At 40.7% G+C, this 23184-nt stretch overlaps 1 protein-coding gene across 1 annotated transcript in view; it reads left to right on the top strand.

Moving 5' to 3' along the window:
* Positions 1–23184, top strand: part of CASK (calcium/calmodulin dependent serine protein kinase) — a 368265-nt gene that overhangs the window by 294725 nt on the left and 50356 nt on the right. The window contains 3 exon segments of the mRNA XM_070067495.1: positions 14430–14507; positions 17697–17777; positions 21146–21334. Of these exon segments, the coding sequence (XP_069923596.1) occupies positions 14430–14507; positions 17697–17777; positions 21146–21334 (348 nt within the window).

Below are 23184 nucleotides of genomic sequence, written 5' to 3'. Positions count from 1 at the left end.
GAGGGGCCTTCAGAGGCTAAGCTACTGGTAGCATCTGAGGGTCCCACCTCGTTCTAAGAGCTGACTTTGGCAAATAATGGCATAAAACCAGCTGGGTAGTGGGCCCCTGCCCAGTGGTGATTGTCTTTGTGCTACTTGCCTCCTGAAACTGTCAGTTGAAGTACACTGCTGCTTACTTTGGGTTTGGAATCTCATCCCACTCTTTCTAATTGGATGGACAGAAACCCCAACATGTGTTTCCATGAGTATATTGAAGTATCAGTGTCAATGGAAAAGTGCTATATGACACAAACATCCTGAGAACAGAAATATATATTGTGAATATTTCCAAAGTAACTTTTCTTCTTTTTTAATGTAGATATCAATAAACTTGTATGATCATGTGTTAAGTAGTAATAGAAAACTTGCACAACCAGGAACAAAATAAGGATTGTCCACTCATATCCAACATTGTACTGGCAGTCCTGAACTGTGTAGTAAGACAAGAAAAGAAATTTGAGGCATGAAGATTGGAAAGGAAGAAATGAAGTCATGCTGTCATAGAGATGTGACCTGGATTGCCTAAAATCCTAAGGAATCTACAAAAAAATCCAGTAGAACTAGTGGGCAAGTATAGCAAGGTCACAGAATACAAGATCAATATATACAGATTATCTATTTCTACATGTGAGCCACAAATATGCTGAAATTAAAAGTAAAGAAATAGGGGCCTGTGCTGTAGTGGGTAAAGCCACCGCCTGCCGTGCTAGCATCCATATGGGCGCCGGTTCAAGTCCCAGCTGCTCCACTTCCGATCCACCTCTCTGCTATGGCCTGAGAAAGTAGTGAAAGATGGCCCAGATCCTTGGGCCCCTGCACCCATGTGAGAGACACAGAGGAAGTTCTTGGCTCCTGCCTTTAAAAAAAAAAAAAAAGTAAAGAAATATCACAAAGAATAAAATACGTAGGAATAAATGAAACAAAAGAAGTAGAGGATTTGTACACTGAAAACTACCATATATTGCTGACAGAAAGTAAGGATCCAAATAAATGGAGAGAGATACATTGATGGGTTGGAGGATTCAATGGTGTTATGATGGCAGTTTTTTCTGTATTGATCTATAGATTCAATGCAGCCCTTATCGACATCCCAGTAGAATTTCGTTGTGGAATTTGATAAGGTAGTCCTAAAATTTAATATGGAAATGCCCAATTTTGAAAAAGAATAAAGTTGGAAGACTGATATCAAAACTTACTATATAGCTACGATGATCAAAACAGTGTGGTGCTGGTATAAGGATAGACACATAGATCAATGGAACAAAACAAGAGTACAGAAATAAACCATCACATTTATGGTCAATTTTTTTCATCAAAAGTACTAAGGCAATAACATGGAGAAAAACTAGTCTCTGGGGAAAAAATGGTACTGCAACAATTGGTTATCCATATGCAAAGAAATGAACTTAGACCCTTATCTCATACACAACAATTACCTCAAAATGATCATACATTCATTGTAAGAGCTGAAAACTATAAGTTTTTTAAAATTTGGGTTAAGCAAAGAGTTTTTGAATATGACACAAAGGAATTTTGAGGGAGTAAAGAAATGTTCTAAAGCTGAATTGAGATGTTATTTTTTACAACTATATAAACTTATTAAACATCATCAAACTCTACACTTAATAGGTGAAGTATGTGGTTCATGAATGATATCTCAACAAAGCTTTTAAAAGTACCAAAAAAAGAAATAATATATCTCCTCTTTGAAAAATAACCTGTTTTAACCTTTTTGTATTATTTTTCTTTTTGTATTATTTTAAGTTAAAAGCTCCTTTTGTGTGTTGTGGATTCTTGGGTGCTATGGGTCCGTAATGTCATTTGTAATGCATTGCTTCCCACACCAATACAACAAATCTAAGCTGCGTTTCCTAGGGAGTGCCCAGAAGCCCACGGAGGTGATCATCCCAAAAGACTTCACATCACAGAGCCATAACGCTCAATTAACATTTAGCTTTATGGCTAAGAACTTACCATTAACACTATTGACTCAAAAATACTGGGTTGTTTTTCTCTTGATAATTGTTTTATTAAGTAATATATGTCTTATGGAAGAAATCCAGATTATCATTTTTGTTTGAAAACATAATAAATTACAAAATTTCCTGTGTTTTTCAATAAGGACACCTCAGCAACATTTTTTTAGATCATTCCTTCCACATTCAAGTACATACTTGCTACTTCCCCAACTTCATAACTTTATGGCAAATTTTATTTAACATATCATTTTTTAGTCTTTTTATTATACTAAAATATATATAACATTAAAATTTACTATTTTAACCAGTTTTGAGTGTACAGTTCAATGGCATTAAGTACACTCATATTGTTATGCAGCTGTTACCACCATCCATCTCCAGAACTCTTCCCAAACTGAAACTCTATACCCATTAAATACTAACTGCCCCTCCCCCTCCCCACTCTCCTTCGCCTCTGGTAACCACTGTTCTGCTGTCTATCAATTTAGCCAAATAGCTAAATTGTTCTTTTTTATCTGGCTTATTTCCTTTAGTATAATGTCTTCGAGGTTCATCCATGTTGTAGCATATATCAGAATTTCCTTCCTGTTAAGGACTGAATAATCCATTATGTGTGTATGACACATTTTGTTTGCCCAGTATCAATGTTTGTTAAACAGTTATAAAATAGGAAAAGCCAAATTTTCAGAATAACACTGTCCAGTGGCAGGGAACTCTGCCTTAGTTCCATCTCCATCAGTTGCACTTCCTGGGTCCCAAGTTAGCGATAATGTTTTATGTTTTAAGGCAATGTGTGATTTTCATGAAAGTACTATTGACTGTAGGAGTCCCTCCAGTTCCCATATTGGTTCCACGAATTACTTCTGAAATCAATGTTTGAAATTTACTCTAGAAAACCAAGAATAATGCATGAACTTGTACATGGCTACCCAGAGTGCCATTCTCTTTTTATGGCACCATAGGCAACTTTGCCAGAAGGCAAAGGAATTTTCAAAATGCCTTCAAAGTGCAGCAAGCGCTGGTTCTTCTTTATGCTATTCTCAAGGAAAGGAGGGGTTTCCCCCTTCAAAGAATGTTGGATAGGGTGGCCTGCAGCGTTCATAGTCCAAGAACATAGCTGCTTTCTTGTCTTTGTGTGCCTTCAAACATTAGCCCATAAAACCACTTCTGCCAGACTTCATGGTGTTCTCTTTTAACTTTCCACAATAGAGATTCATTTTTCCTGTAGCTACTAGTACAAATGCTTGGTGTTTACCTATGTAAAGTAGAAGTCATATCAAAAAAGTAATTAAATAAAATATCATATAACACACCTAATGCAACATAAATGTTTTCTTTTAAAGCAGCAAATCTATAGTGAGCAGGGCTAGGAAGTAAGGTTGTGAAAGAAATAGAAAGAAAATTCGTATCATAGTGAAAATGGCTCACAGCTGGGCAAACTCTTTGTAGCTGATATTAAAAAGCACTCCATTTCAGAAGGTTTCATTAAAACAAAATAAAATCTGCCTAAATCATGCTGTCTAACTGGTTGTTATTCCCCATACTTTATTTCTTGTGCTTGCTCAAGGACAGGTATTATGGTTTGTTTATTGCAGGGCTTAAAATGAGACTTATTTGCCAACTTCAAAAAAGAAGGCCTAGAGAATAGTCAAGTTGGGGCATCTGCGGTCAGTATTTGAGTTTAACAGAAAGAGAGCCAAATGACCAGAACTCTGCCACACTGGCCTATATTGTGAGGCCACCAAGGGGCAGTCTTTTTAGACTAAACTAGGAGGTCAAACAAGTTTTAATTTCTTGGATTCAAAAATAAATCCTTGTAAGTGCAATGTTCTAATAATATTGAAACGAAAGCCACCCTGTACACAAACAAATAAAACCTAGATCAAAACAAGGGCCTTCTAGGGGAACTTTTGCCGTCAAGGTCCAAAGTGTTTTGCAACTCTGCCAGGAAATCTTGAATTGGCCCTCATGTACTGACTTTGTGGTTACGTTTTTTACTGTCTAGAATAATAGGTTTAGTTAGAGTAGCATATTACTAGACCAGCTGGGCCCCTTATGACTTTATTTTTTTATTTTATTTATTTATTTAATTTTTTTGCTCAGAGGACAGCTTTATTGAGTGACTGTGGAGGGGCAGCCTGGAGAAGCAAGGTGGCAGTGTGTGGGGGTGGGGGGAGCAGTGAGGAAGGAAGGAGGAGGCAGGGTTCGGGCAGAGAGGGGTTGAAGCAGGGAAGACATGCCTTCCTCCAACACAGCATGTGGCCAAAGGATTCAAATGGCAGCTTCCTCCGGTGTGGTGTGGTGTGGTGTGGTGTAGTGTCGTGTCTCAGGCCCTCCCGCCTGCAGTGTCCTTGGAGCTTCCCCGGGGCATCGTTCTCACGTTTTCCTTGAAACCACGCAGTACACACTGCTAAAGAATACCACTCAGCAAAGGAGGGGCCGAAGTGCTTATCTGGGCATCGCTGTCTCACGACGGTCTAAACCCAGCTTCCTTATGACTTTTAAGTAAGGATGTGTTCCTCCTCGTGATTTTACTAAAACTTGAAGGAAGCTAGCATGTTACTGCTGTGCCATTAGGCTAAAGCTGTCCTGGGACATATAACTTGGGAACTTCCAGGAATCTTCTTATTGGCCACTAAATACATGTCCAATTTTTAAAGATTGATTTATCTGAAAGGCAGACTAACAGAGAGAAAGGGAGTGAGATCTTCCATCTGCTGATTCACTCCCCATATGGCCACAACAGCCAGGGCTGGGCCGGGCTGAAAAAATGAGTCTTCCACATGGGTGACAGGTGCCCAAGTACTTGAGCCATCTTCTGCTGCCTCCCAGGACGCATTAGCAGGGAGCTGGATTGGAAGCAGAGCCACTGGGAATTGAACTGACACTGTAATATGGGATGCCCGTGTTGAACACAGCTGCTTAGCTGCTGCACCACAGAGTCAGCCCATACATGTCTGTTTTTAACTCGAGTTGTACGATGAGTGCTGGGCCATAGTGTGGGAGCCATCCTCAACCTTACTCATGGGAAAATCTAAATTCCAGGGTGGGATTCTTGATGCTTTTAGTCCCTAGGTTTATGGATCTGACATGCTTTTCTAGATGAGAAACAAATTTAAGATTTGTAGAATTTAGCTATTTACGTGTTTTTTGAAACTATTTACGTGTTTAAAAGGAAATCTAGGGTCCAGTGCTGTGGCATAGTAAATTAAGCCCCTGCCTGAGATGCCAGCATCCCATATGGGTTCTGGTTCATGTCCCAGCTGCTCCACTCCAATCCAGCTCCCTGCTATGGCCTTGGAAAAAAATAGAAGATGGCCCAAGTCCTTGGGCTCCTGTACCTGCGTGGGAGATCTGGAAGAAGTTCCTGGCCTTTGACTTCAGATGGGCCCAGTTCCAGCTATCGCTGCCATTTGATGAGTGAACCAGCAGATGGAAGACCATTCATTCTCTTTCTCTCTCTCTCTCTCTCTCTCTCTCTCTCTCCATATGTATATATATATATACACATATATATATGTAAATCTGTAACTCTACCTCTCAAATGAATAAATTTTTAAAAACTCTTTAAAAAAAAGAAATGTAGCGCATAGTGCAAATTGTAATGATAATGTGTAAAGAAAATTGTCCTGTATCCATGTGGATGGCATCAACTGCATAACTAATAGTTGTGTGCCTTTTTCACCCATTTAAAAAATTAAATTTATTTTTAAAATTCTGTGTAATATACGCTTGTAGGAAAAGCAATTTTTGGTGCTTTATAAGGTAGACCTTTTTTGCCCCATAAAAGAAAAAAAGCTTGAGTGATTTTGATTTGTTTTTGCAAATCGTAAGATCCCAGTGATGCATGATCATTCTGTGATTGTACTGTGGGCGAGTTATAAGTTCTTCCCAAAGTTTAATTGTAGATGCTTAAATTTTGGAAAATGCCATTTTAAATTTTGTAGTGTGTTTCTTTCACACATTGCCCATCACACAGTCTTTATGTTGCTGTTAGATATACTGCTTTTCTTCAAGTTTGGACTGTCAGGTTTAATGATGCCAGAGATCTTTGAAAGGGAATATTCATATTTTTAACCTAAAAATGAGTTTATATATAAATTTGAGCCCAAGAAATCGGCTTTTAGATTTTAGAAGATTTGCTCCAGTCTCTGCCTTCACAAAAGGGGCTTCAGTACATTAGCTGAACGTCAGTTCCATGTGCTTTAGTATTAAATCACCTTTCCCTAATATTTTGCTGGATTTCAACTGTACATGAAAAAGTACTGTTGCACATAGATAGCTAGTTTGCTCAATTCATGGGAAGATGCGACATTGGAACTTTGTTCCTTTTCAGCCACCTTCTTCACAGACAATTCACAGAAACTGAAGAAGGTTCCTGATAAGAGAGTCTGTGTTTCCAGAGCAAGTCATTCGATTCTTCTTGTTGCTGCACAGTGTTATCTGTGCATGCTGGCATTATCTATTTTATTGGGATCACAAACACACTTCATTACATACTTTGCAGCTAAATATTTGACTATTGCAAACTTTAATAATTTTCCAGCAGGAAGCTTCTTTAAAGTCTGTAAATTAAGTGATGAAATGGTGGGTGCTAATGAACGTCAATGTTCTGCGTAATGCTCTAAGCCCATTCATTATTTGGTCCATGTCTACAGTCTAGTTGCAAAAGTTATAGTCTGGTCTCAACTAGTACACATCCTGGTCCTTAGATTTGGGTTCCTCTATGCACAAGTTAGTGGGACACATAACCCATGATGGTTCTCTTATAGCTTCTTTCCATCTGGTCCAATTTAAATGTTTTTTTTTTAATTAGGCAGAGTTAGACAGTGAGAGAGAGAGAGAGACAGAGAGAAAGGTCTTCCTTCCGTTGGTTCACTCCCCAGATGGCTGCTACGGCCAGCACACTGCGCCAATCCGAAGCCAGGAGCCAGGTGCTTCCTCCTGGTCTCCCATGCAGGTGCAGGGGCCCAAGGACTTGGGCCATCCTCCACTGCCCTCCCAGGCTACAGCAGAGAGCTGGACTGGAAGAGGAGCAACCAGAACTAGGACCCGGCACCCATATAGGATGCAGGCGCCACAGGCGGAGGGTTAACCAAGTGAGCCACGGCACTGGCCCCCCAATTTAAATGTTGATTTTGATAACCACTGCACATAAGCTATCAGCAAAAAAAGGCTTCTATTTGGGTACTAAGGACCCAGGAGAGAGTGAGGTGTCATGGAGTCTGATAAAAATGAAATTTGAGTTCATGCTTTGAGTGTGCATAAAAAGTGACATATCAGCTGATTTTCTCACATTTATGCTGGAAAGTACAGTATCAGGAGATTTGAATTCCATATTTCCACCAACTTTATTCTGCCTCATTTAACACAGCCCATCTTAAAACTAGAATGTGACCTTCATATGGAGCTGTGCTGACATCCTTGAGACAGAACAATGAAGCACATCGGTGTGGCTGTGTGTGGTCATAGCTGAACCACTGCCAGAGACTTGGCAGGGAGCAGGCCTGTCTGTGAGCTAGACCCTGCGGGACAGTCTGTTCCCCTTTACAGCTGTTCACATTTCCTTGTTTTGCCTTGGTGCTGGGGAGAAGGGAGGAGCTAATGAAAAGCAGAAAACTTGGGTAACTAATTCCATTACAAAAAGAAAGCAGACAACAAGAGATTCATTTCTGGTTTTCCTCCAGGGATTGTTTATCAGCATTCTTCCCTCCCCCTTCCTCCCCACTCCATACCTCAGCTTTACAAATCCAAAGGTATTTCAAAGAGTTCATGGGAAGCGAAATGAAAAGATAAGTTTATTTTGGTGCCAAAAAATTTGGAAATCCACGCACAATGCAGTCTCTGAAGATTTCATTTAAAAATGCATATTATGAAGAAACGATACTTGGCTTTCACATTTTTTGGCCACAAGATAATTGTAAATATATCTTTGAATTCTGTTGCTGATGAACTTTGTGAAGCCCCCTTATCTGCATGATTAGCTTCAAGTTTCAGGAAAGCAAATAGCAAAAGGAAATGAAATATATTTTGTCCCACTTTACCTTGAGTTTAAGCTTCTAGAGCAAGGGTTGGCAAGCTACAGCCCTCAGGCCAAATCCAGCCAGCCAGCCAGCTGTTTTGTAAATAAGGTTTCATCAGAACACAGCGATACCCATTCTTTGATGGATTGTTAACTGCTGTCTCTGCACAATGCAGCAGTTGAGTGATTATGACAGAGATGGAATGGCCCACAAAGCCTAAAATATCTCCTGTCTGGCCAGGATAGGATTAGGATCCTAACATTCTTTAACACGCCAAGGCTTGCAATTGCCAGGCTAATAGCTTTCAAGTCATATTGAGTGTATTTTTTCCTTGCAGCATTTTGTATAGTTTTTCCCCCCCCTCCAATATTTGCCGAATCTGGCACAAGGTTTTGTGTGATAGTGAATTCTACTACAAGTGGAGGAGGCCTGGTATACAGAGAAAGTGTTGTGTGTTAGTAGGCCAACTTCTAGGCTTTGCTGCTCTGGCTAGCTGATGCTGAGCACAGCACTTCCCCGACTCCTTTACTTTCTCCTTAAAATGGAGGAGTTGGAGCATGTTGATATCTATGTCTCTTCTACCTTGAAAATATTGTGAAGTAAGTCAGACTTGCAAGATCCAAATAAAAGAATTAGGGAGGGGACATTTAGCCTAGCAGTTAAGACTCCAGCTCCCCCACCCCACCCCATTGCAAACCTTGGGAGGCAGTTGTGATGGGGCAAGGACTTGAGTTCCTATCATCCATGTGGGAGACCCAGATTATGTTCCTAGAGTGAATCAGTGGGTGGGAGCTCACTCTTGTGCTCCCTGGCTCACTCGCTCACTCTCTCTCTCTCTCTCAAGTAAATTCTTTTAAAACAATTTTTAAAGAGCTATATATGGGCGCCGCGGCTCACTAGGCTAATCCTCCGTCTGCGGCGCCAGCACATCAGGTTCTAGTCCCGGTTGGGGAGCTGGTTCTGTCCCGGTTGCTCCTCTTCCAGTCCAGCTCTCTGCTATGGCCTGGGCAGTGGAGGATGGCCCAAGTGCTTGGGCCCTGCACCCGCATGGGAGACCAGGAGGAAGCACCTGGCTCTTGGCTTCGGATCAGCGCAGCTCAGGCCGTAGTGGCCATTTGGGGGGTGAACCAACAGAAGGGAGACCTTTCTCTCTGTCTCTCTCTCTCACTGTCTAACTCTGCCTGTCAAAAAAAAAAAGAGCTATATATGGTCAAAATGTATTTCATAATTTTGAAGTAGTTTTTTTTATTATATAAGCAGGACCAAAGAGAAATGATATCTGGTTTCTAAAGAAACAAGCTAAATAAATATTCTTGGTGTGTTTATTTTTATGTTACTCTGAATTTTTTTATTGCTTCTTGACCTTTTGGCTATGATCAAGTGTACTCTGAATTTTTTACAGATATCTATTTATAATCTACAAGCTAGTTCAAATACTCATTTTTAAATAAACTTTTAATTTAGGAATAGTTTTAAATTTACAAAACAATGATCATGAAGTGGTACAAAAGAGTTCCCATACACCACACCCCACACCCAACTCCCCCATTAACATCTTATATCAGTATGATATATTTGTCACACATAGTAAACTACACTACACTTTCCCTATTACTAATATCTCTTGATATTACTTACTAAACATCTGTGTTTACTCACTAAACATCTGTTAATCAGCCCCATGCTAGGTACTGCAGCATAATGTCAAAGAACTCAAGAGTGTAGTCGTGGAAAAGAGAGAAGCGCTTCATCGACATGTTATGATCACATATTTCAGACAGCTAGTTCCTCCTAGGCTATTGATGCTGTATATTTTCCGTTGGTCTCCACAGCACCCTGTTGGCTCCTACGCCCAGAGGCCACCCCATAGCTCCTTAATTCTGGGTCCTCTTGCTCTATGCAGTTGGTCCTCTTGAGCAGGACTCCATCAAGTTGGCTCCAGCCAGATTACCTTCTAAGGCATCTCCTAGACTCAAGGAAAACACACATTCTTATCCACTATGGGCTGCCCTTAGTAGTCTCCAGCCAGAAAGAGGCAGGCACCATTATCTTTTCACTTAGGATCCCAAACACCACACATCAGTCTGCCCCAAGGAGTCTCTCACGCACAGATCCTTCCTAGTGCACCCACATGGGGCCACAAGCTGCTGGCACCTTCAGTTCTATGCATGGTTGTTTTGGAGCATCTACCACTCTTCACTTGGCGTGAAGGGAGGACAGGATTCTCTCTTCTTTCCTCCCCAACAAGAAAGAGAAGGGAAAAATCAAACACTTGCTCTCTTCAGTCCTGTGACTCCTACAAATTCCAGGCTTCTGCCTCAGTTAGTGGTGAATATGGAAGTTCCATTTGTGGCTGCCTTTGAGCAAACGCCGAAGGGCAGACCTGGCAACTTCCTAGCAGACTTGGTGTCATTGCTCTTGGCCTTAGCTGAAAATCTAAGATAGCAAGTAAGGTCCCAAGTCATGTTATTATATGTACATATTCTTTGTATGTAATGGAATTGGGGCGGGGGATCGAGGGTAATAAAGAACCCAACTACCTCTCATTTGTCCCCAGACCTTGGCAAACATCTGAACTTCTAGTCCTGCATAGGCAGCATACAATATGAAGATGGTCCACAAGCATAAGAAGTCCAAAAGCACCATGTTTCTGCTTACTGTTTTGAAACATTTAATGTTCCGTTGCACTTACTTGTTTCCATTGGTGACTTCTTATTTACCTGTTTTGCCACATTTCCCAAATACTTTTTTTTAAACTGGGATCACTCAACAACAAGTATTTTTAGTCTAAACGGTAAAAATACGGCCACAGAAATTGAAGGAGAAATTGAAAGTTGGTATGTAATGCATACACATACAGATTGCCTCCAATTTAGGGCTGCCAATGAGATCATTCCTAGTTGATATTGCTTGGGACAAAAGGATCATAAGTTTCTGAGCCTTTGGTTATAATTGGAATTCATGAGCTATGAGCTATGTGAGAACAGTAACTCTCAGCTTTTTCATCTCTGTCACATCAGCAAATAGAGCCCATTGCCTAGAATATAGCAGGACCTCAGTAAATACCAGGCGGACAGATGGGAGGATGAGTATGTGGATGAGCCAACAAGAGGCCGTGACAAAATGAGCCCTTTCTCCAACCCTCTTCCCGCTTCCGTTCCAACTTGCCCCTTTGGCTAACAAGCAGGCAATTGAGATTTACTGTGTATTTATTCCTAGCTACGTGGACACCATCCTCTCTATCCAGTGCCTGCTTGGAGAGCTCCAGGTCTAGTGCCCTCCTAGGAGCTAAGGGGGTAGAACCTAGTGCCCCCAACATCAACCAGAAGGCCCCTCCTTTTAATTCCTTCCTACTGTATCTGCCTTTCATGTGAAGCATCCCATCTGCCTCTTATCCTGCCACTAATGCCATTGAACTTTATATGTATGTGCGATTGAACTGAATCAGGCAGACCAAAGAAGCAGAAGAAAATGTGGTCTGAGCACCATTCTTGGAACAGGACCTTGAAAGTGTTGAGACTCCAAGTACCTGTATGCCACTTATGAAGTCATAGAGCTTCTCACTTTACCACTGCCTCCAATTTCCTCATTTTTGAAGTGGGAATACTAGGGGTACCAACCTCATAGGATTGTTTGAAGTCAAATGAGTGAATATATGTTAAGAATTTAGACTAGCAACTCACATCTAGTAAATGCTCAATAAAAGTAGCAGTTATTGTTATTACTAGTACAACTGTTCTCAAAAGTTAGCACTGAGCATATAACTTATAAATAGCTAAGAAGTTTATTAAAAGACAAATTTCTGGGCCTCCTACAATTTGGATCCAGGAAGGCTAAAGTAGGGCCCCAGGGACCTAACTTTTAATAAGCAACCCAGCTGATTCTGCCACAGTCCTCAAGAAACTATACTAACAGAAAGCCTTGGGAACTGGGCTTAGCATAGTAAAACCAGGCCAAAAATGAAAAGTCTGGGGCTGGCTCTGTGGCACAGCAGGTTAGCCCTGGCCTGAAATGCCAGCATCCCATATGGGCATTGGTTTGTGTCCCGGCTGCTCCTCTTCTGATCCAGCTCTCTGCTATGGCCTGGGTAGCAGTGGAAGATGGCCCAAGTCCTTGGGCCCCTGCACCCGCGTGGGAGACCGGAGGAAGCTCCTGGCTCTTAGCTTTGGATCAGTGCAGCTCTGGCTGTTGCGGCCATCTGGGGAGTAAACCAGTGGATGGAAGACCTCTCTCTCTGTCTCTGCCTCTCTCTGTAACTCTCTTTCAAATAAATAAAATAAATCTTTTAAAAAGTGAAAAGTCTACAGTGTGGGGTTGTGGAATTTTTGTTGGCATGTAAAAAAATAACATCCATTTATTAAATGTATAAATAGAAACTAATTCTAGTCATAGTTGAAAATGTTTAAAATAATGTTAGTGATAAAAATAGGTTTGAGGCTGGCGCCGTGGCTCACTTGCCTAATCCTTCACCTGCGGCGCCGGTACCCTGGGTTCTAGTCCCGGTTGGGGCGCCGGATTCTGTCCCGGTTGCTCCTCTTCCAGTCCAGCTCTCTGCTGTGGCCCGGGAAGGCAGTGGAGGATGGCCCAAGTGCTTGGGTCCTGCACCTGCATGGGAGACCAGGAGGAAGCACCTGGCTCCTGGCTTCGGATTGGCGCAGTGCGACGGCTGTAGCGGCCATTTGGGGGGTGAACCAAAAGAAGGAAGACCTTTCTCTCTGTCTCTCTCTCTCTCTCACTGTCTAACTCTGCCTGTCAAAATAAATAAACAGGTTTGAGACTTTTTAAACATCTTTTCATTATTCATCTAGGTGTTTAAAAGTTTGCTTGATCACTCATATTATGACATGTGAGGTGATAACTGTCTTTAAATTTTTACATATTTTGATTGTGACTAAGACTGCTTAATATGAGATTTACCCTTTTAAGTGCATGGTACAGTGTTGTTAACTATAGGCCCAGAGTCACACAGCAGATCTCTAGAGTTTATTCATCTTGAAAGTGTTATATATTTTAAATATTTTTTTTAACTTATGGTTCCTTAGTTGTGGGGATATTTTTGTCTTGTCTTAGATTTGGAGATTTTATTGCTTATATTCAGTATCTCGTTTGTTTCTATAGGCTGGTCTAGAATCACCATTCATAACATTATTTCCATAAGAAAATATATTCTCTTGTTCCAAATATCAAAATTAACAGTCTTTAGAAACAGAAACCATTCAGAAGATGGAAACTGCCCATGTATGTTTCATAGGGATGTGAGCAGGCCTTTGTCAACCAGCCACATACCACTAGTTCTCTAAAATGTTAATATATTTTAAATAGAGCACCGTTTTACTGGTCTACTTATTTATTTAACTGCCAGTTTTGTAGTGCTTTCTAAACTCATACTATCATATAAAAATGGTCCTGGAGGCAGGCACTTGAAACAGCTGTTAACTCACTACTTGGGATGCCGGCATCCCACATAGCAGTGCCTGGGTTTGAGTCCCCACTCCACTGCCAATTCCAGCTTCCTGATAATGTGCACCCTGGAAGGCGGCAGGTGTTGGCTCAACTACTTGGGAGATCTGGATGGACTTGTTCAAGGCTCCTGACTTCAGTCCTGGCTGTGGCTTTTGTAGGCATTTTGGAGAGTAAACCAGTAGATGGGGAACATAGCTATCTCTCTCCCTCTCTCTCTGTAACTCTGCCTTTTTGAAAAGAAAAATAAATTAATATTTTAATGCAGTTCTAAACTACTGATTTTTTCCTCTAAAAATGAAATTAATGTTCTTCAGAAAGTTAAACGTTGGATCATTTACATCTGTGGAGTTTTTTTTTTTTTAATGTAGTTAGTTTCTTTTCAGTGTCTTCTCATACTCTGAATTTGTGAAGTCAAAAGGAAAGATGTTGAAGGCCTTGACTTCCAGCTGAAGGCTACCAGCACTGATTCTGTTAATGCCCTGGTACAGCAAGCATACACCTTTTGTGAGAACATTTGCCCTTTCCCAAGATTTAGGTTTCTGTGAAAATCCTTTCAGGCATGTCTTAACCAGAAAGCGTTCTTTCATTTTACTCAGTATCCATGTTATTGAATGTTGCTTCTGTCAGAAGGCAAGAAAACCACTGTGGTTGCTGAAATATTGACCAATTTAAAATGCCAAGCAAATTGCCACATTGACCAAATTTTGGTCTATTTAAAGGTAATTTTTTTAGAAAAAGATAGCCAAAGACTCATTTTCTGACAAGTTTAATTGAACAATTAAGGATTATTAACAAGAGGATTCCACTGAAATCATCAACTTGCCTTTTGGGGACAAAATATTATTTAGTGAAATAGTAAATATAAACCTGTGAAGTTTAGCAAAGAATTATGAGTGTTGATCGGATTTTCTTCTTTGCTTTTTAGCTGTATGACAAGATTAACACAAAGTCGTCACCACAAATCAGGAATCCTCCGAGTGATGCAGTACAGAGAGCCAAAGAGGTAAGTGATGTATTTTGTAAAAGTATCTGGTATCATCGGATTTGCTACCTTTATTGAAGACATTACTGCTGCACATTAAGAGGCAGTTTCCTTGGAGTGCGCACAGTTTGACTCATTTTACTCAGATTTAGTATGTCTAAGTTTATCGCTGAGCATGCATCAAGAAAAGAAAAAACAATCTCAGCGGCAATATGGTCTAGATTTCTAGTTCTGGTTCTGCTATGTCAACTTGAATACATTAACATATCAATTTCACTCTTTTTTTTTCCTGTTTTAAAAAATAAAGTGATTTTATTGCATTCAGTGGGAATAGATATGCTATGAAAATTTGAGTTGCTTTTTTTAAGGTGGTAGAATTTAAAAGTCAAATTGAAAGGTAATTTCTGTAGCAGTTAAATATACCAAATTCAAGCAGGTCATTTTTATGAATTGTCAGTGTGTGGCTGTATGTGTCACAAACTTTTTAAAAACTGATTTATTGTGGATACTTGATATCACAGAAAGTCTGGAAAATAAAAATTTATCCATAATCCCATCAGCCTACACCACAGTTCCATTTCTGCATACAGTTGTCCAGTCAGTATCTACTTGCATATAAATTGGTATGTAGTCACCATAAAATGCACTTTTTAAACCTAGTATTATATAAGAAGCATTTTTCCATGTTTCTACTTGGTTTTCATAAATAGAACTTCTAATGACTTCATCATATGTCTTCAGCCTAATGCTCTCCCAACTGAGCTATTTAGCCAAATGTGACATATTTCTTCAGTATTATTAAATTACAATGAATTAGCAATTCCTCCATTGTTAGACACCCAGGGTTTTGTTTTGTTTTGTTTCATTTTTTGATCTTATGAAAGTCTTTATACAAATAAACATTTCCCTTTAAAGAAGTACTTCTCATAAATAAAATCCCAGAGTAGAAAAGTATGAAATTCCTAATCTCAGCCAGCACTGTGGCCTAGAAGGTTAAACCTCTGCCTGCGGCACCAGCATCCCATATGGGCGCCACTTTGAGACCCGGCTGCTCCACTTCCAATCCAGCTCCTTGCTAATGCACCTGGGAAAGCAGCATAAGATGGCCAAGTACTTTGGCCCCTGCACTCACATGGGAGACCTGGAAGAAGCTCCTGGCTCCTGCCTTTTCCAGCACCAGCTGTTGCGTACATTTGGGTAGTGAACCAGCAGATAGAAGATTCTCATTCTCTTTCTCTCTCTCTCTCTCTCTCTCTCTCTCTCTCTCTCTTTCTCTCTCTCTCTCTCTCTTTCTCTAGCTCTACCCTTCAAGTAAATAATAAATCTTTAAAAGAAGACATAATCTCTTACCTACCAGGTTTTTTTTAAGATTTATTTATTTAGAGGCAAAGTTATAGATAGAGAGAGGGATAGAAAGAGAAAAAGGTTTTCCATCCACTGGTTTACTCCTCAAATGGCCACAACAGCCAGAGCTGAGCTGATCTGAATCCAGGAGCCAGGAGCTTCTTCCATGTGGGTGCAGGGGCCCAAGCAATTGAGCCATCTCCTACTGCTTTCCCAGACCAAAAGCAGAGAGCTGGATTGGAGGAACAGCCGGGACTAGAACCAGCACCCATATGGGATGCTGGCACCAGAGGTGAAGGCTTAGCCTACTGTACCACAGAGCTGGCTCCAGCATACCAGATTCTAAACACAAGAGCTGTACTGGAGGATACTGTATCTTCACTGAGAAGTGACAGAGATCATGAGAGCTGTCAGGACAAGCCTGGAGAGTTTGTCTCTGAATTTGCCCACCACCTTATCTTCAACTAGAAGCAGAGACACTCTGGGAACAATTTGGCTCAACTGCATAGTGAACACTGGTGAAGTTTTCCACTTAGCCATTCTTAGAAGACCACACCTCTGTACTTAAAATCGTGGGCTGAGAGAGTAGCAAGGGCCCAGAGAGCGTGGTTTCATCCTTTCATTCCTCTGGCAACTAAACTCTAGAAGCCTAAATCCACCGAGGAGAGTTGGTTTATCATCAGCAAGCAATGTGAATTAACAGCATAAGCGAGACTTGTCAACAGGGAGTTTGGCTAAGGAAGAAACCCTGTAGTGTGTATGTGTGTTCTTCCCTGAGACAGCTGTTGAGTAGCACAGAGCATGATAGGGACCGTGCTGAAATCTAAGGCTCATGCTAAGTGACCTCACACCACCCCTTCCTGCCCCAGTGTGAAGCTCCAGAAAGGTTCTCACAGGCAGGTGAGAGTCCCACTGGGTGGACAAGTGCGTGGCCTTGAAACAATGGTGCTGAAGCGATCTTTGATTGGCTCAGTGGTTGGCGCTCAGTTGCATGCAGTGTGTGAACCCTCTCAATGAAACCATCCATCTGCAGATAGAATAGCAGCGGTGTTGCCTCAGAAAAGAACCAAGTTCTCCCGTGTGCTCCTATCCCGTCATCAGGTTAAACGGACCAGCTCTAGCCTGGTGGTAAGGGAGAGCTTCAGAAGAACACTTTGATTTGAAAACAACCATGTTGGCCTGTGCAAAGGAAATGTAAACAACTAATTAGTGAAGAACACTTGAGTGGAAGGAGAAAGGAAAGTTTCTCAGAGCTGGTCTCTTGGGTTCCCTGACGTTTAATACCAGGAGCCACTGGCAGAGACCTGATTTTCTCTAGGTGGGGAGATGAGTATGGAGAATGACAGTGGTCCTGCCAGGCTACAAGGAAAAGTACTTCCATGTATTCCTATTTAATTAAATATTCTTCTTAGTAGTCTCCTTTAAGTTGTTTTTATTTGAGCCTGTGTCATCCTTCTAAAAGAAATTTGCAGTACTGTTAATATACAAGAAAGCTGTTATTAATGTTTAGTGCAGATTGATTTTGATCATAAGCTTGTAAAAGCTTTTGTGGATATATTCTCTCATTAAGTTAATGAAGTTGCTTGAACCTGTAATAAATACATGGTATAGGCTTGTCACTTTTTGTATTTTTTGATAACCTTTTGATTTATAGTTGAATAACATAGGCAAACCACTATAGCAATTTGTTTCCTTTCTATTACTATCAATACCACTTTCATATGCTAATATTTTAATAAAATAAGAAATTTTTCAAAATAATTGTCTTCCATAAGAATCCACTCATATGTTTTAATTTACAGGAATTCCACATTTTGTAAATCTTGTATCACACTTGCACTATTATATACCTTGCTTATTTTTTAGGTATTGGAAGAAATTTCATGTTACCCTGAGAATAATGATGCAAAGGAGCTGAAGCGCATTTTAACACAACCTCATTTCATGGTAAGTAGCAATTAAACTTCCATAGAACTAAAATTCTACTTTCAGAAGAAGTTTTTAGCAACCCTTATAAAATATAGCCAACTTCATCAAATACATGTTTATCCATATACAGTCATGCATTGCTTAAGCATGGGGATACATTCTGACAAATGTGTCCTTAGACCATTTCATAATTGTATGAACATCATACTTGCATAAGCCTACATGATATGGGCTGTAGAGTATTTATATATACTGTAGCCTATTCCTCCTAGGGCCATGCTGAACAACACACTACATGAAATTAAGAGAATGATACAATCAAAGGCACATAAACATGATGTGTGTAAGACTGCTGTCTGGAGTAACACAGCATAATGTTTTATGGTAAATATTTTTTGTAAGTGGAAAGAGTACACTCTAAATGATCAAGGGGGCAGGTGTTTGGAGCAGTAGTTGAGCTCCACTCGGGGTACCCAGATCCCATGTCAGAGTGCCCAGTTCTAGTTCTGGCTACTCCACATCTGATCCAGCGTTCAGCTGATACACATCATCCTGGGAGGCCACAGATAACGGCTGGAAGCTGGAAGCCAGGAACTCAATTTGGGTCTCCCACATGGGTGACAGGAAGCCAATTACTTGAGCCATCACCTGCTGCTTCCCAGGGTACACATCAGCAGGGAGCACATAACCGGGAGTGGAGGCAGCCATCAAACTCAGCCGCTCTCATGTGGAATGCAGATGTCTCAACGAGCACCTTAACCAGTAGGCCAAGTGCCTGTCCCTTAAGCTTTCTTAAAAAAAAAATCTGAAAGGGCCTTTTTTCTGTTTGCATATGAACTTAAGCTTATATTAGGTTTTATTTTGTGGTAGCAATCTTTTAACTGGCAAATTTTGTTTAATATCAAATATGACCTTATGTAGTGAAATAATTTGAGCATTTTTCTTTAAAAGTTTGATTTTGGCATCATTTTATAATTGTGGGTTTATTCTTCCTTACAAACAATACATCAGATACAAAGTTTTTGCTTATTTGATTGAAAAGAATGAATGGAAACAATTGCCAAAAAAGGGTAAACATTTTCTGCAACCCATATGACATCAAAGACTAGCATTATCCCGATGAAAGCATAGCTGTCTGTTTACCTGCCTATACATCTTACCGTCATGCAAAACGTGCTTTTTTTAAATTCACATATCAGGGGCCAGCATTGTGGTGCAGCAGGTTAAACTGCGGCTTATGACGTTGGCATCCCATATCAGAGCACTGGCTACTCTGCTTCCAATCCAGCTTCCTGCTAATGTGCCTCAGAAGTAGCGGATGCTGGCCTAAGTGCTTAAGTCCCTGCTACCAATGTGGGAGATCAAGATGGTATTCCTGACTCCTCGCTTCAGGGTAGCCATCACTTGTTTTTATTTTCAGCCCTAAATCTTTCTTCAGTGGCCTCAGTCACACTGGAGAAAGGACTTGCTCATATAGCACAACCTCCTGTGCGGGCTCAGGAGTCCCAGTGCAGGGCGCTCAGAGCACTTGTGAGGAAGCTATTGTGGAACCCTACTTTCAAGCTATGTGTTGTGTGGTGCCCCTCAACCCTCCTTGCCCAAAGCACAGTTTAAATCAGCCATCAGATTTTGGCAATATCTGCCATTTCCATTAGAAACCCAAGTGCATATATGAGGGTATCTCAAGAAGGTCATGGAAATTAGAATTGAAAGAAAAGGTTATTTTGGTGTAAAAAATATTCTAAAGTGCATGCATAGTTTTTTCATAATACACATTTTTCAGGAACTTTTTAAAAAATTCTTCAAATGCATGGATACTAAAATTTTTGCACCAAAGTAAACTTATCTTTTAATTCATTTTCCATGAGCTTTTTGAAGTACCCTTGTATTGCTCAAAGCTTATTTTCTACTGATGACAAATCAACACTATTTTCTTTCTGACATTATCATATTGTTACCAGATTTTTGCCTGGTGTGTGCTTTAAGATTAAAACAGCCAAGTTATAACTTTGATAAGCTTTTTAATTAAATAAGTTAATTTCAGATGCTGAGACTTATACTTTCAAAGCAGTTTTAATTGTGCTTCTTTATCTTCAGATATTTCATTACCACACAGATCACAGATTAAAACAACTAAATTTATAGTTAGCACACAAGAAAATGCAATCTGTATAAATCTCCAAACATACTGATATTCAGCTGTAAATTCTCTTTGAAATATAAGTGTTCAAATATTTATGCTTATTAAAAATGTTTTTATCATGGTATAAAAAGTGCCATGAGTGGAAGGATATCCTTTTTTAGAGAAACAAGGGACATTTATTATCCAAGTTCACCAAAATGAGTATAAGATATCAGTACAAAGAAATCACTTTTCCTTCAATAATGGGCTTGGCCCAAAAAATTTATAATAACAATTGTCAACTTATTTTTCATTTAGGCGAGGACTCCAAAAAACAGAAATGAACAAAAACATTAAATAGGTTTAGACTTTGAATTCCATATCATACATGGTAATTTGGAAAATTACATTTTTCAGGTACATTTATGTGTGTGTTTCTTTTACTAAATCCTGTGTTATAAATTATCTTCATCCAAGAGTGTTGTTATTAATACCATCAATGAAAAGTATTTGCTCAATAAACCAATTACATTTTAAGATTTATTTATTTACTTACTTGAAAGGCAGAGTGTCAGAGAGAGAGAGAGAGATCTTCCATCTCTCCAAATGGCCACAACAGCTAGAGCAGGGCCAGGCTAAAGCCAGGAGCCAGGAACTCCATCCTGGTCTCCCACATATGTGACAGGGACCCAAGCACTTGGGCCATCATCTACCACCTTCTCAGGCACATTAGCAGAAAGCTGGACTGGAAGCAGAGCAGCCAGGACTTGAACTGGCACTCTGATATGAGATGCCGCGTCACAAGCTGTGGCTTAACCACACCACAACACTGGACCCAATACACCAGTTATTGCACTGTTTCTTTTTAAATTTTTGTTTTTACTTTAACCACAATACAAATTTGCCAGTTCTATTCATCAGTGATTCTTTCTGCTAAGTTATTGGAAGTTATACTATGTCAGCCTTTGAACAAGCACATTTTCATAGCATCCGACAGCACCTATAACCCAGGTAATCAACAAATACATCCATTCATTGAGTCACTTCCTGCCTCATTCATTCGTACGTTTTATTAAACATCCACCTGTCATGACTGTTATAAAGAAATTGGGGTCTAGTTATATGGCTATATGATGAGCTTTGAGATCTCTTTAGATAGGAGACACCTTTAAGAGGCAAAGAATAACCTTCTGTATGTTTGTATAATAGATTTCTGCTGGAATACCAGTGTTATTAATATTTTCCTTGCTTCCTAAAATGCCAGGCCTTACTTCAGACTCATGACGTAGTGGCCCATGAAGTTTACAGTGATGAAGCATTGAGGGTCACCCCTCCTCCCACCTCTCCCTATTTAAATGGCGACTCTCCAGAAAGCGCTAACGGAGACATGGACATGGAGAATGTGACCAGAGTCCGGCTGGTACAGTTCCAAAAGAATACGGATGAACCCATGGTAAGCAGGAAAAGAAAGTTTTCTCTACTCTCATGACATGCCAGCATGAGTTGGATCAGCTAACTTCAACCTGGACTTCTAGGAGGTGGGGAGCAAAGGAGGACACAGAAGTTCTAAGGAAATCAGTTTCCTGATCTTCAGGTGCCCCCTACACTCCTTTCCTAGGGTTGTTCTGCCTGACGCCGTGACTTAGGGTGCAGCTTCTCCACACCTCTCCTTTCCCAGTTGCCTTTCAACTACAGAGAGAGAGACAGACAGACAGACAGACACTAACCGTACATACTTCAAAGTATAAAAGCCTCTGGGGTAGCAAAGAAAGGGCCAATTTGGCATTCGGAAAGCAAATTGCTAATGACATTGTAAAACAGCATCCTTTTACAAATCCAGTCCTTTGCATACTTTCTGCCTTCAACAAAGTTCAAAGATGACTAATTCAGAAGAGAGTCAATGGATTGAGTAACATTGCTATGATACAGTTTCTACTGAATGTGAATTGCTTTGCTCAGTGATTAGGACTAGAGCTAGAATAGAACTGCTGCGAAACCTTGCCTCATTCTCACAGAATTCTCATAGATTGGGCAGATCAAGGAGAGACTCCTGAGTGTTACCTGAATACAGCAAGGGAGAGGGGGTACCATTCAGGCAAACCAAACAGCATGTGCAGAAACCTGGTAGTGAAAAGTTTCTCAGCACAGTTTCTCTCTCTTTTTTTTTTTTCTTTTGACAGGCAGAGTGGACAGTGAGAGAGAGAGACAGAGAGAAAGGTCTTCCTTTTGCCGTTGGTTCACCCCCCGATGGCCACCGCAGCCGGCATGCTGTGGCCTGCGCATCGCGCTGATCCGAAGCCAGGAACCAGGTGCTTCTCCTGGTCTCCCATGGGGTGCAGGGCCCAAGCACTTGGGCCATCCTCCACTGCACTCCCGGGCCACAGCAGAGATCTGGCCTGGAAGAGGGGCAACCGGGACAGAATCCAGCGCCCCGACTGGGACTAGAACCCAGTGTGCTGGTGCCGAAAGGCGGAGGATTAGCCTATTGAGCCACAGCGCCAGCCTTCTCAGCACAGTTTCAAAATGAAAAGAAGGCACTGTGGCTGGACCGCAGGCAACAAAATGAGTGATGAGAACAGGGGCACAAGTGGCGAAAGGCACGTAAAGGATTCTGTTCATCTTCAAAGTAGCAGGAGACTACAGAAGGGTTTTAAGCAGGGAGATAAGATCAGGGTTTTTTGTTTTGTTTTGTTTTGTTTTTTGTTTTTTTGTTTTTTTGTTTTTTTTGAGAGGTAGAGTTACAGTGAGAGGGAGAGACAGACAGAAAGGTCTTCCATCCACTGGTTCACTCCCCAAATGGCCACAACGGCCGGAGCTAAGCCAATCTGAAGCCAGGAGCTTCTTCCAGGTCTCCCATGCGGGTGCAGAGGCCAAAGCACCTGGGCCATCTTCTACTGCTTTCACAGGCCACAGCAGAGAGCTGGATCAGAAGAGGAGCAGCTGGGACTAGAACCAGCGCCCATATGGGATGCCAGCACTGCAAGTGGAAGATTAATCTTCTGCACTACAGCGCTGGCCCCCAGATTTTTATTTTAGAAATACCACTCTGGAGAAGATATTTGAGGGGACCACAGTGGATATAGGGAGACCAGAGAAAAAGCTGTTACTGCAGCGGTTGTAAATATGAGATGATGAAGCTTTGAACTAGAGACATGGGTGCTGAGGTGGGAAAAAGTAAACAGATATTGGAAATAGCAAACAAGTACAATCAGTAAATTTTACTTAATAAAGGATGAATATAAATAATATAATTAATATTAATAAATTAAATCCTTAATAAAGGTTTGACATTGGGGACAGAAG

This window comes from Oryctolagus cuniculus, chromosome X, assembly GCF_964237555.1.
Source record: "Oryctolagus cuniculus chromosome X, mOryCun1.1, whole genome shotgun sequence".
NCBI classification, from domain to species: domain Eukaryota; kingdom Metazoa; phylum Chordata; class Mammalia; order Lagomorpha; family Leporidae; genus Oryctolagus; species Oryctolagus cuniculus.
This window is presented reverse-complemented; position numbering and strand designations above follow the sequence as displayed.